This window comes from Onychostruthus taczanowskii, unplaced genomic scaffold, assembly GCF_017590055.1.
Source record: "Onychostruthus taczanowskii isolate IOZ18803 unplaced genomic scaffold, ASM1759005v1 scaffold148, whole genome shotgun sequence".
Taxonomy (NCBI): domain Eukaryota; kingdom Metazoa; phylum Chordata; class Aves; order Passeriformes; family Passeridae; genus Onychostruthus; species Onychostruthus taczanowskii.
In genome coordinates this window covers 517076-537480 of record NW_024498663.1, presented here as the reverse complement: position 1 = coordinate 537480, position 20405 = coordinate 517076, and the positions used below count along the sequence as shown (strand labels likewise).

Below are 20405 nucleotides of genomic sequence, written 5' to 3'. Positions count from 1 at the left end.
CAGGTCAACCCACCACACCTGTGCACCGCTGAAGCAACCACTTTGGATCCTCAATCTGGGAGGGCATGGAGGCTTTCATGAGGCTATTTCTGCAAGATCCAGCCTGGGTTTCCATCCAGAACTCTTCCTGTGTTCCCTTTGCTCCAGAGACAAAGGCTCTGCCTCACCCTGGGAGGGAGGTTCCCACCTTATCCTTTTATGCAAAATCTGCAAAACAAAAATTTGAAGTGAAAATGAGTCAAGATTTTCTGTGGTTTATTGCCTTTCTTGAGTGCTTTTGGGACAGGTGCTTATGCTGCCTAGAAAGCTAAATAGGCAAGACTGCTGTTGAAATTGCATACTGCCTTTGTTTAATTTAAATGTTTCCCTAAGCACAGAGCTATATTTATTTGCTGTTGTGCTGTCCAGAAGTCTTTAACAACCTTCTTTAAATTACAGCCAAGCCTTACTAAAATCAGCTCACTTGACCAAATTGCATTTTCATCTTTGTCTCAACATCTATTCTGCTTATTTTATCATTAAAACCTCCTTTGAATTCAGACCCTACAATGGGGAAAGGGATCATCTGTGTAAACCTGTTGCCTGGGGAGCATGTGTCAGGGCTTCCCTTTCACAGCAGGTTAGACTAAGAACTGTTGGGCATAGTGTAGGGACAGTTTATCCTGCCTTGGGCACTTTGGTGGACTAGTTCTTACAGTTCTTTAGATTTTTTAATTTTTAACTACCCCAAAACCCCAACCTGTGGATTCTTATACCAAGGAGAGTTTTGCTCTGGTGGGACAGTTTATTGTGGAGCCAGTCTGTGAGGTACATAGATGGGAAGGTGGGACCAGGGGAAGGTTTCTATAAATAGCACAAAAATACTTCATAAGGAAATCAGAAATCTTAGATAGATTGGGCATACATGCCTGGTCTGTACACTTGTATTTTATAGATCAGCTATCCTCAGGAGGTACTTGCTGTCCAGCATCTTTCCAAAATATCCTCTGAAATATGCAGTTCTCTAGTGAGGTCAAGGACAGGAGTCTGCTCAAGAGAAGTCCTGAGGAGGCTTTCCAACACAGGCACAGAGCTCTTCTGTATTTCTGTATACAGCTCTATATATAACTCCCTGTATGTGGCCAGAATGAGTCCTGCAGGGCGGTGATAACTTGCCCTCTGTGACTTCCCAGTTGCTATAGATAGCTTCCTGTGCACACCATGCAAACTGCTACTACCACCAGTTTTTTTTCTGATGGCTCCCTGCCTTGACATCTGTTTTTAGGGTAAAAAAACTCCAGCCTCCCAACAACCTCATTCTACAGAATGAGGAGCTGCTGGTACAAGTGAGGACTGTGATGGTGGGCATCTGCAGAAAAGGTGTTAACTGCGTTAACAAGGTGAGCTTCCCTCTCCATAAGACAAGTCTTGTCTCCTTCCCTTCTGCCAGCCCTGGTTTATCCTAGTTTTTATTAAACACAGGAATGAGGGAACAGCAGAGGCACATATTTACTCTGCCCGGGATGCACACTCCTCCCTGCTGAGGGGCGTTGCCAGCTCAGAGCACGAGTTGAGAATGGCAGCTATCAGTGGGAAAGCTGTTCCCCACCCCTGTGACAGCTTCTGAGCTCAGTGGCCACCTGAGCCAAACCTGGCCAGGCATCCCAGCCTGAGCTCTGCCCCACAGGCCCCATGCAGAGCAGCGGGAATGCTCCTGGCACGCTTCTCCTTCTGCCTCTGGAAGGTCCTAACATTGCATTTCCCTTGCCCTCTACCTGTAACCTCTTGGGACTGTTGCTTTCTCATCTCCTGTGACTCCAAGTCATGGTCCTTAAGCCACAGAAAAGGCAGGCGTCACAGGTCCCTGCATAAAGCAAACACAAGCACACTGGTTTTGGCTGCAGCAGAAACCTGAGCAAACACGCAGGCATTTCAGATGTTACGCAGCGTCTGTTCCCCAGGGAGGGCAGTTTTTTAAACCAAAGGCTCCACTGACTGTGGAGAGCAACAGTTCACACAGTTTCCCTTCTATAAAAGGAAATTAAATTCTGCAGCAGCTGTTGATATGATAGCCAGTCTGGACTGTACCCCCCTCCCATCCCCTTATTGGCTGCCCAGCCTACTCCGGCTACCCACAAGCCACTTGTCCTGTCAGAACAAATTGAGCTTTCTGGTGCTTTTTGATGCTATCTGGATTTGGGGTCAGCAGGGATGTAAAGCAAGTTTGGGTTTTTTTGGTTTTTTGTTTTTTTTTAAATAAGTGAACGCCCCGATCTCGGTCACTTCAGTAAAGTTTTGTGCTCTGGAGACACTGGCAAATGAAGATTCATGCACTTTATATGTGCCTTCTCTTATGGGTTCAGACAGCTCTAGCCTAAACACTTCTTCTTGTCTACTGCTGTCACTCAGGAACAGATTATTCTTGTTTGCTTTAAACTAATGGTAAAAAAATATTAAACTGGCTAAAATGTGCAATTTTACACAACATTTTACACACCTCAGTTCAACATAAATGCAGTAAAATTGTAATAAATAATACAATATTCCAAAGAATGAGTTTGTCTGTCTTTAACCTCTTTGAAAGCCTTGCCTGACAAGTTATTTGGGGAGGGGACTGAGAGGGGTCATCCTTGGCACACTAACATGCATTTGACTTTCCTCTCCACAGCAGGGCAAAGTGAGTGTGCCTCTGTGGATTTAGTGTGTTGCAGCTGAATTGGAGGGAAATCTGTTCTGCTCGGTTAGGCTGCCGCATCAGGGAGGCCTGGTGAGAACTGCTGTGCTTGTCAACCAGTCTGTAGAAGTCAAAGGAATGCAAATAAATTTGCATGGGAATCCAGGGAGATTTCATTTCCTAGAAACTGCAGAATATTGTGTAAGTACTTGTGGGCCACGGCAGGGACTTACGTCATGGAGGGCTGTGCTTCTGCTTGTGACCCATGAGATGAAGGCGACCAAGGCCACACAGCAAGTTTGGCAACAGCTCACTTTGCTCAGTGGTATCTGTGGGACAGCACCTGAAGCCATGGCTCTCTGCTTCTGCACCCTCTGCCTGGCTCTGCCCCTCGTGATGCTTTGCTTGCCCTGCAGAGCAGCACACATGAGGGACCAAGCAGAGCCATGATTTGGGGGTTTGGACCCCAAATACTGCTGGCCAGGAACAAATTTAGGCCCCACATCCTCTCCACACTCCACACAACAATACCAGGGAGTAGGAGTGTCACTGTACTCCACCCTTGGCTTTTAATAAACACTAAAAAGAGCAATTCTCTGTGTAGTGATTTCAGACAGTCTCCCAAGTGACATTTCTGACCTTTTGCTCTGTGATGCACATCCCTTTATATACATTAGCCAACTTTGTTTGAGCCACTTGTTCTTTGACAGGTCACCAGTGCCTTTGTCAGCCTGCAGCGGGGGAAGGAGGCACAGGGGCTCTCAGCAGTGCAGTGCTGCCTGCCCAGAGGCAGCCGAGTCAGTGCTCCTGCAGGCAGCTACTCCAGCAGCGTGCCTAAATGCTGATCCCAGCTGGATACTGGTGTTAAGTGGAGTTACTGGTGAGGGGGCTCTGGAGAGCCTCAGATGCCCAGCGGACACACAGGTAAAGGGGCAGGCTCGTGCTGCTGTGTGACACCGGGAGGGTCAGCCCTCGGGCACAGCAGGGTCTGCGTGTGCCTTGCTCTGTGCAAAGTCAATCTGCAGGGAGCTTAATCCACCTTTAGAGGGGATTAAAGACTTTATTAACCCATGGGTAAATGCAGGGGATGAATTTAACTGTAGGAGCACAGCATGCCATTTTGAAAAAGGAAAGTTAATTCAAACCTAATCCTGGTATAGTTAAACTGAAAGAAAAGTGTAAGAGCCCAGCTGACACACTTAAACCTTGAAGGCATGAATTGGACTGGCCTTGTAGAAGGGTATAATAGTCTCCAAAGGCCAGCTGAGCCTAAAAAGCTCTCATGTCTATGCTTCATTCTTCAGAGCCTTCACAATTACAGACCTGCCCCTTTTGCAAAACACACAAAACTGCCAAAACATACATGACAACATTTGCATGCAGATCTCAGCAGTGATCATCTTTCCCTTCTCTTTCTCTGATTTGCATGTCTCTGATTTCTTCATTAGACGCATTGCTTTAAGTAACTGAATAGTCAGTAAATTAATAGACTCAAGCTTGCTGTGTTTTGCTCAATTAATATTTGTTAAAACTCTAGATAGCCCAAATTCTCTTTGTATTGTCAAACTTGATTAACAGTCGTTGCAACAAAAAATGGCAATTACATGATATATTCATGGTATGCATAATTATGTACTCTATTCCTCATAAATATCTAATAACATACTCAATACATTAAATATTAATAATGATCTACATACTTAACCCATATTTCTTAAATGAGCTTGTTCCCAGGGCATGTGATACTCTGCTAGTGTCATGTGGGACAGGCTAGGAGGACATCATACATAAAGATAATTTTTCAAACAGTGCAGATGCAGTTTTCTCTCTGTACTTTATTTTGTGTGCTTGTGTCTCAAAAATACTGAATGAATATATTAATGGAACTTGAACAGAGATCTTTAAAGCAAGACAAAAAGCTTCGAGATAGATATCTCCAGTGTCAAAAAGGTCTGAGCACAGTAGAACAAATTATTTGGCTCCAATATATCATGGATTTGGAATTCACTTTTCAATTTTATTACATTTGCCAAGGAATTACAGCCAGAAGTAAGAGAAACGAGAGGTACAGGCAAAGGGTAAGAATCTTTCTTCTGGCCATTAGCAGTCAAGTATTTTGTGTTAGCCACTGCTTCAGTGTCTGCTATTGTTTATTGGCCATATTAAGTCCTATGTGTTTAGTGACCTTCATGTTTTTGCTGTTTTCTATTAAAGTACATGAAAATAAATAGAACACTGTTTCAGTCTGTGGTGACTGGGGACAAAAATCACTAAGAAAGTTTAGAGACATGGAAAGGGTAAAAATCAAATTCTCCAGCAGAAAGTAAAGATGTGATTTTGCAGCTGCATCATGCAGAGATCTGGGGATCCCAGGCTCAATCTGAATCCTGAGTGGAGTTCATTAATGTGGTTGTCAGGGTGAAGGCGCAGGAGTCGGCCACCTTGAAAATGACATCACTTAAAATGGGGAAGAGATGCAGAAGCAGACAGTTTTCTGACTGCTTGTCAAGAGACTTTGGAAACATTTGCTCCTCTGTTTATCCAAGAGCAGCACAGGTGGGGGGGAAATGGCAGAAAAAAATGCCCCTGTGGTGCCTAGAAAAACTAGAGATGGGGTTAATTGCAGGGAGAGGTTTAGGCCTGCATGCAAGTACTCTGCTCTTTGAAGTAGTTTGGTCTCATTTGTCCTACTTGCAACACCTTTCCAGCCATCATAAGGTCTTATCTGTTTCATGGCAATATTTTTCTGCCAGTGTCAGTTCACATCTACATCACTTCCCGCAGAAGGAAGGAGTTTATATAAAATTCATAAACTATTCACATGGATTCTCTTTCATATTACTCAAGTAGGATGCAGGCCTCTGAAGGCTGTTTGGAGAATAAAAGCAGGTCACAGTCTTTACCAGGCATGCACACTCACATTTCAGAGGTGTTTCTTCCATGATGTCAAATGTTTGGTCACACATACAATTCAACAGTGAAGCATTTCATGGCGAATACTAACACAGTTTTCTACTACTTTTAATATCACCTTCCTTGCATCTCCATTGTTCAGTGACATAGGACTTGTCTGAGGTGAAAGTACATCTACACAGATCCATTTGCCCCCTGCATCCTGTAAAATGGAACTGCTCTTTCTCTCCTAAATACTGAATTACTTGTGCTAGCCCTTAACCATATCACCACCTGCACTGGTTTCAAACACCCTTTAAGTAGATTTCCTCAGGTGATGATGGCCAACAAGTTCAAGTGTGTTTACAGGAGTGCAGTGGGGGAAGAGCAACCTCACCATGGTGCTAGAAAGCTACTGAGGGTGTGTGCTTGACTGGATTCCCTGTGCAATGGAAATGGGAAAATACCTCACAGTCCTAGGGGAACAGAAAGACAAAAGCATCTGAGTAAGCTTCACCATTCAGATTTAGTTTAGAAGTCAAATAAGACAGAGAAGGAGATCAAAGAGAAAATCTAGAGCTGTCATCGTTGTCCTGGGAGAATCAACATAATTCACAGGTCAGGAAGCACAAATTTCCTTTGTGTTTTAATTTGTGTACCAACATGCCACAACAGAACCCTGTGCTACATGGCATTTCAGGATTGAAATACAGGACTGTTTTTCTACTGATATAAAATTATACCAAATAGTTTATATAATTTGGTAATCTTATTTTTTTTTGGAGACCTGCTTCAAGTTTAAGGAACAGAAAACAAATATGATCCTGTATGTTTCACATTAATATAATATGACATACTCTTAGATAATTTCATGACAACAGAAGGTTTGAATTGATTTTCAGATGTTCTGGTTCCTTAGAAAGGAACTGATCATGTAAAACATGAAACAAAAGAAGGAAAAGTACGAAAAGCAATTTCATAACTTGTATTTATGTGGAACAGTTGAGGAGCTCCCAGCTATTTTCAACATACAGCCCACCTCAGTAAAGGTTGTGTAAAACACAGCCATCGGTTACCAAGAGGGGTGAAAGCCCCTGGGCCACCAGCTGCAGCGTGAAGCTTCCCCATCTGTCTGCCTTCTTCCAAGTGCACATTCCCCTGTCAGCCTTCTGCCAGTCAAGACAAAGGCTGGCACAAACTGAGTGCTATCCACAGAGAAGTAAACGGGAGCCCTCAGAATGGCTACAGGAACTGATATCTTCTGCAGAGGATAGTCCCAAATTCCTAGTTAGTCTGGATGTATGGAGAGAGTTTATGTAAATGATGCTGAACTGCCCACAGGGCTCTGCTCAGGCGTGCTGGACTTGCAGAAAAACAGTTTTCTGCAGGGCTGATGGCAGAGAGCGATGTCATGCAGGGGCCAGGATCATCCTGGCTATAGCTCCTTGGGAGGATGCCATTGCTGAAGCTGTGAAATCAATGCAAAAGTGGTTTGTGGCTTCCTCATGCTTAACTATCACTGGCAGCCATCTGAACCTGGAGCGCTAACAGAGCTAATCCTGAAACAAGACCAGTCCAGGAAGAGATCATGAAAGAACCATCAGCTTCTTCCATCTTCTCCTGTATCCTTCCTACCCTGGCTGATTTCATGACTTGAGCTACATTTACATCTCTTTACATTTACATTTACATTTATCAATTTATGGAAGTGGGACATGAGGAGGTGAAGGAACCAGGAATCACCCTTTTTTGTCCTAAATCCTTGAACTGCAGCACAGGCTGGCCATAACCTACAAGGTTTGGCAGAAATGGAGAAAAAAACACTCAACCCAAATCCAACTGTTGAAGAAAAAAAAACAAACATGAGACAGCAGCCAGAAATTCAGAGCACATAGTTCACAATACTGGTGTGGTTTGTGGCTAAAGAACACAAGACAGAACTCTGATTTGGAGCAGATCCATGGTGCATGCATGGGAGGAGACTCGTCTCACATACTTTGGCTGGTGGCTGTTGGGGGTTGCTTAACAAAGGCATGACAAAGCTGCAGTGAGATTCAGGTGCAGGCATGCCTTCCGCTGAAAAGGTTCCAGTGGAGAAAACAGCTTGTGCTGTGGAGCACAAAGGGTTGTAAATTCTCTGGCTTTTCACACAGCCTGTCGTTAAGGAGCTGTAGGGTCAAAGGTATGTTTGCTCTTGGTGCTGGTTATCGTTTGGAGATTCACACTGATATGGTGGTACAACCTTCCTTGACGCAGGAGTGCCACTGTCACCAAGGCCACCGCCAGTGTGGTTTCCTGCAGATGTCTACTGGACTTGAGCAGCATGGGAGAAGCAAGGGACTCCTTCAGGCAGTCCCTTGTCCCAGCCTCAGCCAGCCCTGCTCTCTAACAGCACTCCACACTGAGACAAAGAAGTTACAGTAGTGAAAATTTCCTACTGACTGCCATTTGGTGAGCTGAAGTCAAAACAGGAAGCAAAATATCTCACACTGAGTTCAATTATATATGGAGGACTTCTCAGCTGTGTGGGTGATGACATCTGACTGTCCCCAGTGCCACTGGGCTGTTTGCACAAAAGCAAGAAGTGCACTGAAAGCCTGTCTATATCATAATAATGAGCTATTTGAACAATGAGTAATTTGATATACATGATTGTGCAATATCTAGTAACAGAAAAGTCTCGAGCTATTCATGAGTCCCGTTTCCTGAGAAAGGGAGGATATACTATTTCAGTGAGTAACCTGTAGAGAGAATTTGAGATAACGTTACTACTATATCAATATCTTAGGAAATGCAGCCTCTGAGGGGATACATTATACTGTTATAAAATACTCTTTGGTGTGTTTTCACCACACAGGGGTGATGTGCTCCATGGGCTACCTGATAGCTACAGCGTAAGAAGGGCTTGTCACCTTCCACCTCTCATCTTGGAAGAGGACTGGTGAGACTGCAGTGGGCTGGCCATTCACCTGTGCTTCTCCCCCAGGTCTTTCAGGCAGCTGGGACCTTTGTGTTTGGGGAAGTTTGACTCCAGAACAGGAAGGAATGAGCCACTGCTGGCTGAAGTGAACTGCAGTTCCTCTACCAGAAGGAAGGTATATATAAAGCATGGAGTGGGGACAGGCATGGAGCAGAAATGTGATGTCTGCCACATGTCAAACACCATTCCCCAACTGTCCTGTGGAGCACCCTTGCCCACTGTGTCTGGGTGGCTGTGTAGTGCCTCACCTGATAGCTGATCCTCCTGCCTGTGTGAACATTTCCGTGGGACTGATGGTTGCCTTCATCAAGCAGAGGAGGGTACTTGGGTTGCTGGGACCAGTTTTTCTGCCACAGTTGTATATAGGCATGTTGTATCCATCTCATCCCCAAAAGTCTCAACAGGCCTGGGATGAAGAAGAGATGACAGGAAGATTTCCTCCTGTTTGAGTTACCCCGCAAACACATCACCAGTCAAGTGCAAACACACGAGAGACATCATGTATGCAATTATGCACATTAGTAGTTGTTCTCTTGTTCAGACATGATTTGTCATTTTAACATAAGCTTAGAATTTAAGAAAACCAGATGGACCCTGGGAACAAGTGCATCATGCTGTTCCTCAGCATACGCAGACTACAAGCTGTGGTTTGAAAGGAGGCATGCCCATCTTGGGTGTTGCCCTGGGGGGCATGCACAGGCACCAGCCCAATGCCACAGGCTCAGCGATTGCTGCAGCATCGCTCAGTTTTGATGAGACCGCCAGGAGGTGTAACTTTAACACAGCACCTGAGCGACGCGGTGCTCCTGGGCACCTCCAGGTGCCTGCCAGTCCTGCCGCGACGCTCCGGGATGCGACATTCCCACGAGCATCCCGAGTGCCGGCAGCGGGTGGGCGGGCGGAGCACCACTGGCCCCAGGGTGGTGGCGGAGCACCACTGGCCCGCAGAGCAACGGGAGCGCGGGGGCGGCGTGATCCCGCCGGGAGCGAGGGGCCATGGAGGCGGCCGCGGACAGCGCCCGGTTCGGCTACATCTTGGAGCTGCTGAAGCGGGGCAAGGTAGGGACGGCGAGCGGCACCCGGACACCGCGGGGCGGGAGGCAGAGCCCGCTGGGAGAGACGGCTCCCTTCGCAAGCGGTTTGTCGCGGTTTTTTAGGGGAATGTTGGGGCAGGAATGACTCGTCGTTACAGCTAATGCACTCTGGAGGTTCGACTGATACTTGCCACACGCTTCCGAGGCTGCGAGGTGAAAAAGTTCAACAATAATTTCCAGGCGAAGCGTCCCCCCGCCCAGCAGAGCTGCGGCGTTTGCAGCCCGGCGCCCGCTCCGAGCGCGGCGGGATGCCCCACTCCAGGGGATGGGATGCGCCCTGCCCGGGGGCTGTGCTGCTAGCCACAGGCTGCGGGCAACGCTGGAGAGCGAGCTGTCTTCTCCAGGCACTGATTCAGTCGGCAAGTGTTTTGAGGAAAACTTGTGCACGCATTTCGTAGGAAAGGAGGAAAAAAAAAAAAAAAAAAAAAAAAAAAAAAAAAAAAAGGAGGAAATCCACCTTGTTGTACTTTTGAGCTGCTGATGTGTGTTTAAAACCAGGGAGCACCAAAGATTCACGGGTAGCATGCTTTTTTCAAAAAATGAAGCGGCCACAATATTTTAAAATTTAAAAATAGTTGTGGCAAACAATGGCGCTATCAGAAATATTGCTTGTTCCAGACTCATGCTTTCCAGCATATCTCCAAAGGCTGCCTTCACAGCCAGTTCTTTGTGCACATCCTTCTCCCCCTCCCTCTCCTCCACTCCCTCTTCTAAAAGTTCTAGAAGAACCTTTAGAGCAGGTGAATGAGGAATTTCCTGGGTGATTTTCTGCTTCTCCTTGCCTGAGTATAATCATGCCAGGGCTGTAAAGGAAAATTCAGTCTTGTTCTGTCCATTTTACATGCCAAAGAAAATCATAAAATGTTTCAGGCCAGAATCTCCTTGTGCCTGGAATGTCCCTGTCATGGGGGGCTACATCTGTCCCTTATCCCACAGTTAAGCAGTTTGTGCTTAATTCAGACACCCTCTGCAAGAGCATATGGCTCGATAGACAGCAGAGTTGGCACAGTAGTGTGAAATATGCATGTTTATTACAAACTGCACTGTTGTTTATACATAGACAATGACATTGCCAAGACCCATCATCACAGACACTTGATGTACACGAAGAAAAGGGGAGCAACACCAGTTGTGTGACCGCCACAGACTTCCCGTAGTGACAGTCACTGCTTGAGCTTCTCCAGCTCCCTGCTCTGAGACCCTTTGCTCTCCACATTTTCCTTTTGCATTTTTTGAACCTTCAGACCAGGGTTTTAGATTACAGCCTCTTTGTAATTTATTGATGCTATCCAGCAGCTTGGAGATATTCTGCTGGGATAATTAAACTGCTTTCTCAGATGACATAAATCATGCCAGCAACAGGACTCTTCTACATGCTAAACTGTATTTGCTTGGGGTCAAGGTATTGCTGCTTAGAGGTTTCAGCACTCGTCTTCCTGTTCCCACTTCCCCCCCATCAATAAAGCTTTTTCAATAAAGCCTGGAAACACTAGCATTAACATTCTCTGAGTTAACTGCTAAGCATCTGGCTTTCACAAAGGTCTGAACAAAGACCTATGAGAACATCAGGACCCAATAAGAATACTTTACACTTGCACACTCACCTCTCAATAGACAGGGTCCCTGCAGGTAGGATGCATCAGCTCTTGAACCCTGGGCACATGACCCCTTTTGGCAAGCACGCTGTTTTTCCACTTAGCTGGCAACCTCCATCAGACCTCTCAAACAGGGCAAATCATTATATATCACTTTTCCCCGGGGGAATGTCACTTCAAAAACCTGTTATCTCTTTTAATGATCTGTACTCGTTATTCTCCTGCAACTCCCCTTCACACATACAACTTGCACATAGTACCTAGAACAGAAAGATGCATGCAGCACTTTTAGTTCCAATAAGACACTCCTTGTGTAATCCATATATCCACAACTGTTTAGGCTCACTACAATACTCTCTGAGATATTCTGGGCCTCCGTGGCACCTGTCACAAATGTCACAGTAGCATCTGAGAACTTTAAAATACCCCTGAGAGACAGATTAACAACTAGCTGCATTTTGTATCAGAGGCACTGGTGCAGAAGGAGATTGTATGACCTTCTTTCAGTCTCTGAAATCTCAGTTCAAACCGCAGCAAGGATACCCATCTCTCTCAAAATGATGTATCATTCCAGAAATGGTCTTGGGCTTCTTCCAATCCTGCCTCTTCCCCACCCATCCCCCAGATTATTCTCAAAAGTTTACTTTTGCAGTAGTCAAAACACACACACTCCTACCCCAGTTATTCACCCAAACTCCAAATTGTTTTACTTTCATAGGTGCATGTTGTCTTCTTTTGAAATGCATAGGATTCTCTTGTAGTATTAACTCCAAAGAATTTTTGGATGCTGTAAAGAAACAATCATATCTTATGGGCTAAGTGATACCAATACTTGCCATTTTTTCCATAAAACCATTTTTGAGCATTTTTCTGTAAGCGGAATAAAATCAATAAGCTGATACAATCAATAAGCTATTGGTTAATAGGAGCTTCAGAGGGAAGCTAACAACACCAACACTGTCACTGAAATCCCCTTATTTAATTGAAATAAGGATCTTAGCATGCTCTATTTTTTAATCAAGGTTCTCACTCTCTCTTTTTTTCCTCACTTGTTTGCTTTGTTTTGCCATCTATTCCAACACTCTGCATGGTTTGCAGAAACCAACAGTTTGTGGTTTATAAGAAACAGCTTTATTCTCCAGAAAAAGCATTTAAAGAAATAGATACTGCTGAAAACACGCTGCAAACCCCATATGATATGAACATGAGAAATATATAAAAATAATTTTAAGAACATTTCAAGTTTTGCATGCTCTCTACCTGCAACCTGCAGGTGACACTGATTTCTTTCCCTGCCTTCTGCCTGGTTTCATGAAATACTAATGTAAAATTTTTTTTGTGGTAGCATTTCAGCTTTTGTCCAGGCAACAAAAAGAGACAGAGCTATACAGGGATTCAAACTGAAATCACAATGAGGAGCCAGAGAGGAGAAATGCAATATTTACAAGTGGCTGTGTCAGGTGGCTCTGGGCTGCCTGACTCAGCCAAACTGGCGCTCTGCTCCTCCTGTGAAAGAAGATCAGGCTTTACATGTTTCTTGCTTATGTGCAGGAAAGTGCTTCTTTGGGGTTTGGGTCCCTGTGAGGAGGGATCAGTTTTAATCAGTTACTTGGCTGGATTAGTCAGCCTGTATGACAAAGGTGTGTTTCCACATCTTAGACAAGTCCTCATCTCTCCAACAGTTTCCCTGAAGCACCCAGAAGCACATGGGATGTGACATGGCAGGGGTGAGCTGACAGCTTTTTCTGCTGTGAGAGGGTATCTGAAGTCTGAAGTGAAGGAGAGAAGATCTCTTTGTGTTCCATGTCTACTGTACTATTTATTGTGTCATACCCTTATAGTGTCAGAAGCTGAGCCTGTGACTGATTTTCTTGTATTTTTTTTTAATGTAAATGGTTTATATTCTAAATCCTTTTCAAAATAACCTTACATTTTCTTTCTGCTAAGCAGTAATAATTTCTTTAGGGGTAGGACTGTCTCTTAATTAAGAGCTGGGAGATATTTTGATTTGAATGTATTTTATTTTTGGAAAGCTTTTTCATTTGAATTCTTCCACTTGCTTGGCAAGTGATTGCAATATATGGAGGGAAAGAGCAGAGTCCTATGTGTGGACTATTGTATGTAGCTGCTCCTTGGATCCTCTGCTGCTTTCCAGGTGTCCTGGAAGTGAAGCAGTGTACTGTACCTTTGGCAATAAGTTAAAAAGACACACTGAACCAGTTTAGCACACTTTGAAACATGCTAGCTACAAATCCTACCCAAAGCTAATTGCAGACCCAGTATTCTGGCAGTCCAATGAGTACAGTCTTTACTGACTCAGTGCTCTGTGCATAGCAGTGGCACATGAGACCTTCTCAACCTGTCCAGTCCTGCTGATCAGGTTATGGGATCTGTTAGGAAACCTGTCCTGCCTTGAGGATTATGGACCTGAGGCACTTCCGTGCAGAGAAGACAAACAACCCCGAACCAAGGGATTAGGGACTGATATTTTTGTTTTCTGACAAGATACTCAGACCATAGTTATGTTCACTTTGAAACACCCAAGGTCTACAGATCCTTGCTAGCTTTTCAACTCACACAGTTGAAGGGCAGCTGTTGTGAAGACAAAACTGAGCCTCTGCTCCTGAGCCAAAACAGGCACATTTCTCTCAGGCAGCATAAATTCCTGCCTTATTGATGCCTCATTTTTTAGCCTGCATGACTGGAAGAATCCTGTGGGTAAAAGTGATCCTCATTAGGTTCAACTCTTTAGAAATAAGTAGAGAAGCAAATTGCATCACTGACAATTTACAGAGAGCAGGATGAGGGTTAACGCCCCTCTGAATTCATCCTGGAATAAAACACATTGCACAGGGAGAAAAATGTTTATGTGACAGCTCAGTCCCCAGGTCAGTCATACGAGCTCAGGAAAAGTTCTATTCTCATCCTGCAAATCTCCACAGTGATGCAGTGGCTCTAATATTTCAGAAGAAGAGAGACCAGCAGAAAACTGATTCAGTCTCAAGCTGTGGTTGCAAAAACAGCACGAAAATATCTTGAAAATCTTGGTTTGAGGACCTACTGAAGGCAGGGGAGGTGTTGGCAGAACCTTTCTAGTGCTTTGGGCCAGGCTTTTGTTTTTTCCTGCAGTAGGACTTCAGCTGCACTGTTTAATAAGGGTAGGATTTTACAGCTTGTTGGAAAGCAGTGCTGCATCCTTCTTGAAACTACCTTAATAGTTAATGCAAATGAGCACTTGGGAGATTTCTGCATATCAATTCTTTAATTAACAAGCATATTTAAACTGAGGTAGGGCAGAAAAGAGGATGGCAATGTCCATCTATCCTAGTTACTGTTTTCTTCTGCTTACTTGGGAATTCACGGCATGCTGTAAATCCTGGTCAGACCCTGTCTGCTGAAGCAACTGGGCTGAATTTTGAAGGACGCGTAGAGCTACTTAAACAATACCCAGGCATTGCTCCATGCAAAAAGAATCCCTTGTGAGCAGAAAGGGTGTCCAATTGATGCACATTTTTGGCTGGAAACAAAGCAGAAGGGTGGGTCTGACTTCTGTAGTCATACTGATCTTATTAACACCCTTTTCAGAAGCAAGGACAGGAGTCTTTTCTGACATTGGTTTGTGCTCTTATTTTTTAATGTGTCAGTCATTCCTAGCTGTTGCTTTTCCTCCCAGTACTTGAAGCTGATGAGAATTTTGGCATGGCAAATTTAGTAATCCTGAGTTGGGGGAGGATCAAAAGATTAGTAAAAAGGTGAGAGTGCAGAAGAGGGAGTTTTGCCCTTTGGAGACCTTCAAGGACATTTTCTTCGATGTAATAACTTAATGTGATGGAGGTGGTAATTAAAATCTTGCTCTAAACTACCCTGAAGCCAGAGCAAACAGGTACACAAACAAGATAATACCTTAACAATCTATTAAGAGATTGAACAAAGAATAATTCACAAGTCCTAGCAGTAACAGTAGCTGGAACTGTGGTCCATGTGAAGACTCAGGAGGACAGGGGAAAATGTGTGCTCCGTGTTTGTCCGCACTGGCAACATCCACCTGCGTGGCCATCTACGCATTTGGCATAGAGTGCAGAACGGTTTCCTTTCTGAGGCACCAAAGACAAAAGTTCTTCCGACTGTTTCAAAGGCCTTAGAGCCCAGGGGTCTTTGTTCTAGTCTGAGGCTGATTGTTTATTTGGCCCTGCATCGACCACAATCCAGTGTCAGTGGTGGGTATCCAGCTAGTGCAGACAAGTGCTTATTAAAAGCTGCCTGCCGGTAAGGAAAGACGGAATCAGGAAAGCTGGGGAATAGCAGAGGTGGGTAAGAGATAATATCCTTATTCAGAGGCTTGCAAATCATTATTCAAAACATAGTTGGAAGGCTGACAACATACGACCTTACCAACCTGTTCTCCCCACGCCCAGTTAAGTGACATGTTTCAGTTTGAATACACATACTGTACATTTACTGGCATTATCAGAATAATTTCAACCAGAGCACTCTGTATTTTTATGACACTAGTTACTAAAGTAAGTGCTAAATAATATCTTTATCAGTCTTCTGTTCTTCTTCAAAGTTCTTCTTTGTTGTACTGGACATGTAAAAAATCACCTCTGTCTTCATGATTTCTGAGTGTAAATTTCCATTCAAGTTTCACATCCAGGCCCTGAAACCCAGGTGTAAATAATGCCCAAGGAAGGCATTTTAACAGTGTTTGTTTTATTGACTCATATGAAAACTAGTTTTCAGGGGAAAAGGGAACTTCTTATCCTGGTATTTTTCTTCAAATAGGCAAGTAGGTCAAATTTGGTGTTTGTCAAACTGACAACATTTCATCATTCACATAAGCCAGGCTTCATGTATTTTAATTAACTAAACCTCCTTCCCCTGTGTAATGTGAGGACAGTGCATGCTTTCACTCGAAGCTTGCTAACTGGTTCTTTCTCCCCTAGCTTAAGCTATGTTAACTATTGCCACTGCAATGGTTCTGTGTGCACCCTTTCCAAAACCTGAAGGTGCTGGAAATTTAAAAGTATTTTTACTTTGTTCTGGTGGATGGTGAAAAGGGTATTTACTATCCCTTTTCCAATGGAAATGTGCTGTAAAGGAAGGGTAGGAAGTGCTGGCCATCATAACCACTTCCCCTCTTTTTCAGCCTAGCTGCCACAAAATCAGCCTGGTGCATGCCCCCTGCATCATATTTGAGAACACATGGGAGTCAGGCAAAGCCCCCAGTGACAGGAAAAGGGGAAACACCATACCTATTTTTTGATTAGGGGAAGAAAGAAGGTCTGGGTAATTATGGACTTGTGAGCCCTACCTCAGTGCCTGGGAAGATCATGGGACAGGTCCTCATGGAAAAAAGTTGAGGCACATGAAAAACAAGGAGGTAGTCTGAGACAGCCAGCACAGCTTCAATAAAGGCAAATTGTGCCTGACTAAACTGGTCACCTTCTGCGATGGGGTGACTCTAAAAGTTTACAAGGCAAGACCAAGAGATGACCTCTGTAAGGTCTTTGACAAAGTCTTTGACATGGCATTCTTATCTCCAAATTGGAGAGACATGGATTTCATTGATGGACTATTCAGTGGATAAGGAATTGGCTGGAGAGTTGTGGTCAATGGCTCTGTGTCCAGCTGAAGGCCAGCGATGAGTGGTTTTCCTCAGGGTTCTCTCTTGGGACTGGTGTTCTTCAGTATCTTTATAAATGACATGAGCACTGAGATCCAGGACAGCCTCAGCAAATCTGCAGATGGCAACAGAGCTGAGCAGGGCAACTGACACAAAAGAAGGAAGGGATGGCATCCAGGGGGACCTGGACAAACCAGGGAAGTGGGCCTACAAGAATCTTATGAAGTTCAACAAGTGCAAGTGCAAGGAGCTGCACCTGGATTGGGGCAATTCCAAACGGGAGAAGGAGTCATTGAGAGCAGCCTTGAGGAGAAGGACTTGGGGGAAGAAAAGTTGGATATCAGGCAGCAGTGTGCACTTGCAGCCCAAAGAGCCAATTGTATCCTGGGCTGCATCAAAAGAAGCGTGGCCAGCAGCTTGAGGGAGGAGACTGTCCCCCTCTACTCTGCCCATACTCTATCCACCCGGAGCACTGCATCCAGGTCTGCAATTCTCAGCACAAGACAGAGAGATCTGTTGGAGTGAGTCCAAAAGAGGGCCATAAAAATGATCAGAAGCCTATAGCACCTCTCCTGTGAAGACAGGCTGAGAGGGTTGGTTACTACTGAGCATGGAAAAGAGAAGGTTCCATGGAAACCTTATTGCAGTCTTTCAGTACATAAAGGGGGCTTATGAAAAAGAGGGAGAGGGAGGCCATGTAGTGTAAAAAGGCATAATGGATATAAACTTAAGGCAGGTTTAGATTATATATTAGGAAGAAATTCTTGACTGAAAGGGTGATGAGACACTGGCACAGGCTGCACAGGTTGTTGGTGCTCCAGTCCTGGAGTAAGGCCAGGTTGAAGAAGGCTTGAGCAATCCATTCTGGAAGATGTCCCGGGCCACAGGGTGGGGGGGGGGGGGGGGGGGGGGCATTGGAATTAGATGTTTAGGATGAGAGGACACCATCTGAAGCTGCATCAGGGGAAATTTAGGTTGGACATGAAAGAGAATTTTTTCAAAGCCCAGGGAGGTGGTGAAGGTATTTCAGGAAAGACTGGATGTTGCTCTTAGTACCAAGGTCTAGTTGACAAGATGGCTCTAGGACACAGAGTGGACTCGATGGTCTCAGAGGTCTTTTCCAACCTGACTGACCCTGTGATTCTGTGATCTTCGAGATCCCTTCCAACCCAAACCGTTCTACCACTCAGCCATTCAATCACACGGGTACCACGGGAGGTGATCAATGGCAGGGGCTGAGCGGGAAAGCACTCAGTACCGCCGGCCGCCGGGACGGGCGGCATTTCCGGTACCGCGTGGCGAAAGAGAAGGACCAAAACAATAGCAGAGCGAGGCAGCCGGTGTCCGGCGGCAGCTGCGCGGCGGGGGCGGCTGGACAGCTCCGCTGCGCGGCCGCGCTGCCCCGCGCCCGCTCCCCCGCCCGCTCGCCATTTTGCGCCGGGCGCCGCCACGGTCCGCGTCCCGGCCGGGCTGACGGCGCCCCGGCGCAGGAGGAGGAAGAGGCGCAGGGATGGAGAGCGATCGTCTGGAGAGCCCGGTGAGCGTGGGGAGAGCCGGCGGGGCGCGGCCGCCGGGGCGGGGTGCTTCGTTCCTCTTCTTGTGCTGCGGGGGGCTGTAGGGTGTGTGCCTGCCTGCCTGTCCGTCTGCCTGCCTGCCTGTCAGTCAGTCCGTCCGTCCGTCCGTCCCCCGCCGTGTGCGCCGACAGGTTCGTCGCTGGGCGGCTGTCGGCGCAGCCGGGACGGCGGGCAGGGCTCGCAGGGAGCTCCGACGGGCGCGGGGCGCGGAGGGGAAGCGCTCCCGGAGGGCGCCGGGCGGAGCGGCCGCTGCCTGCGCCCGCCCCACAGCCGCTGCTCGGCGGGGCGCGCTGCCAGGGCCGGCCGCGGGGGTCGCGGAATTACTGGAGAGCCGCACCGATCCACAGGCGGCTCTTTGTGCGACAGATAAAAGACGTAAATAAGCATATAAATAAATAAATAAATAAATGATGTTCCTGACTCGGAACTACTGCCCTAATGAAGTCAAGACAGTTTCAGCCCTCAAACGTGAATTACACGTCAGGAAAGCCTGTTGTTTGACCAGTCTGACACTTAATTTCTCTTTTTTTTCCCCTTCTCCCTCTTTGTAAGCCAGCGAGCAAGCTAAACATATGGACTCCTATTGTTAACAAGTATGGTTGCGTTCGGTTGCATTTCACTAGGTCCTTGAGTGGAATTAAGACTACTCCCCTCCTTTCCTCCCCTGCAATGCAGACATGACCTAAAGATGAACTGAGTTTGCCTAGTGGCAATGTTCACTTCAGTTGAAATGAATGCTGTCAGTACTTTCATAAATGTTAATTGATATTTGTTTTAGCCAAAGAAGTGCCTCAAACCAGATAAAATTGTGTGCATTTATTCTGCAGAGCTGAATATTCATAGCGCAGTAAGAGCCATAAATCTTGGTGGTTCCTGTTTTCCTGCGCTTACACTTGTTTCTCCCTCTTTCTGTCATGAAGGTTGCCATCAAGGGTATTGAAAGAGAGCTTATCTGCCCAGCATGCAAGGAATTGTTTACCCATCCACTGATCCTTCCCTGCCAGCACAATGTCTGTCACAAATGTGTGAAAGAAATACTTTTTGCATTTGAAGACTCCTTTGCTGATGGAGGCTCTGAATCCTCTAATCAGAGTAGCCCTCGAATTAGAATCTCTGCTTCTAGCATGGACAGAATTGACAGGATTAATAGATCAGGTATGTATCAGAAATTGTGCATGTTTTCCTAATTTTATTATTAGATTGGCTTGAGCTGAATAGTGTCTACATTGGTGAAACATCTTCCTGGTACTCCTGATGCGGTTATAGGGATAACTTAGGGATAGTGCTACTCTTGTTAATTTTGTGTCAAGAACAATGGGAATATTTTTAAGAACAATGCACTCTGTTCCATCTATAATAGATTGGCTTTGTGGCATTCTATAAATCTTTATAACCATTGTGTTTGATTATTTCTGTATTTCAGTTACATGGTGATGTAGTAGCATCATGTTCAGCAACATGGAGATGTAGATTTTGGCATTTTCATTGCCATCCAGTGCTCTGGTTTCAGCCCGCCCCAGCGCATTAGTTCTGATTTCCTTCTGAGCCTGTGTAGACTTTGCAAGCTAGTTTTGTCCTGCCCACTTCATTATGCATACAGTAAATAATTTTCCATTGGTTATCATATTGGTTATGATTATTGCACAGTTGCAGATTTAAAGGGCAGATGACTGGAAGCAGACAGCCCTAACAGCCTCCTTCGTTGTGGTCTGCTTGAAGATTTAAGGAGTGCTTAGCTTTAGGACTCCCCATGCTCTTTGTGGTATTGCTAGAAAGATTCTTGCAGTCTTTGTAATCCAGGGATGAATTGGTCTGCTCTCCTACAGATACACTGAAAGTGCTTTGTGCATGCTTTACTTCTTGAAAGGTATCTGATCTTGGCTTTCAGGCTTTTTTTCTGACATAATTATCCACTTTAAAACCACACTCCTTTGTGCTCAGGAAGAGTTACCAACAAGACAAATTCTAAAGCTTTATCTTGAATTTCGTGTCAC

General features: G+C 45.4%; 1 protein-coding gene across 1 annotated transcript in view; it reads left to right on the top strand.

Moving 5' to 3' along the window:
- The first annotated feature begins 9521 nt into the window (after nucleotides 1-9521).
- Nucleotides 9522-20405, top strand: part of TRIM36 (tripartite motif containing 36) — a 31962-nt gene continuing 21078 nt past the window's right edge. Inside the window, exons 1-2 of the mRNA XM_041398427.1 lie at nucleotides 9522-9584; nucleotides 19332-19566. Coding sequence (XP_041254361.1) covers nucleotides 9522-9584; nucleotides 19332-19566 — 298 coding nt within the window. The remainder of the gene's footprint in view (nucleotides 9585-19331; nucleotides 19567-20405) is intronic.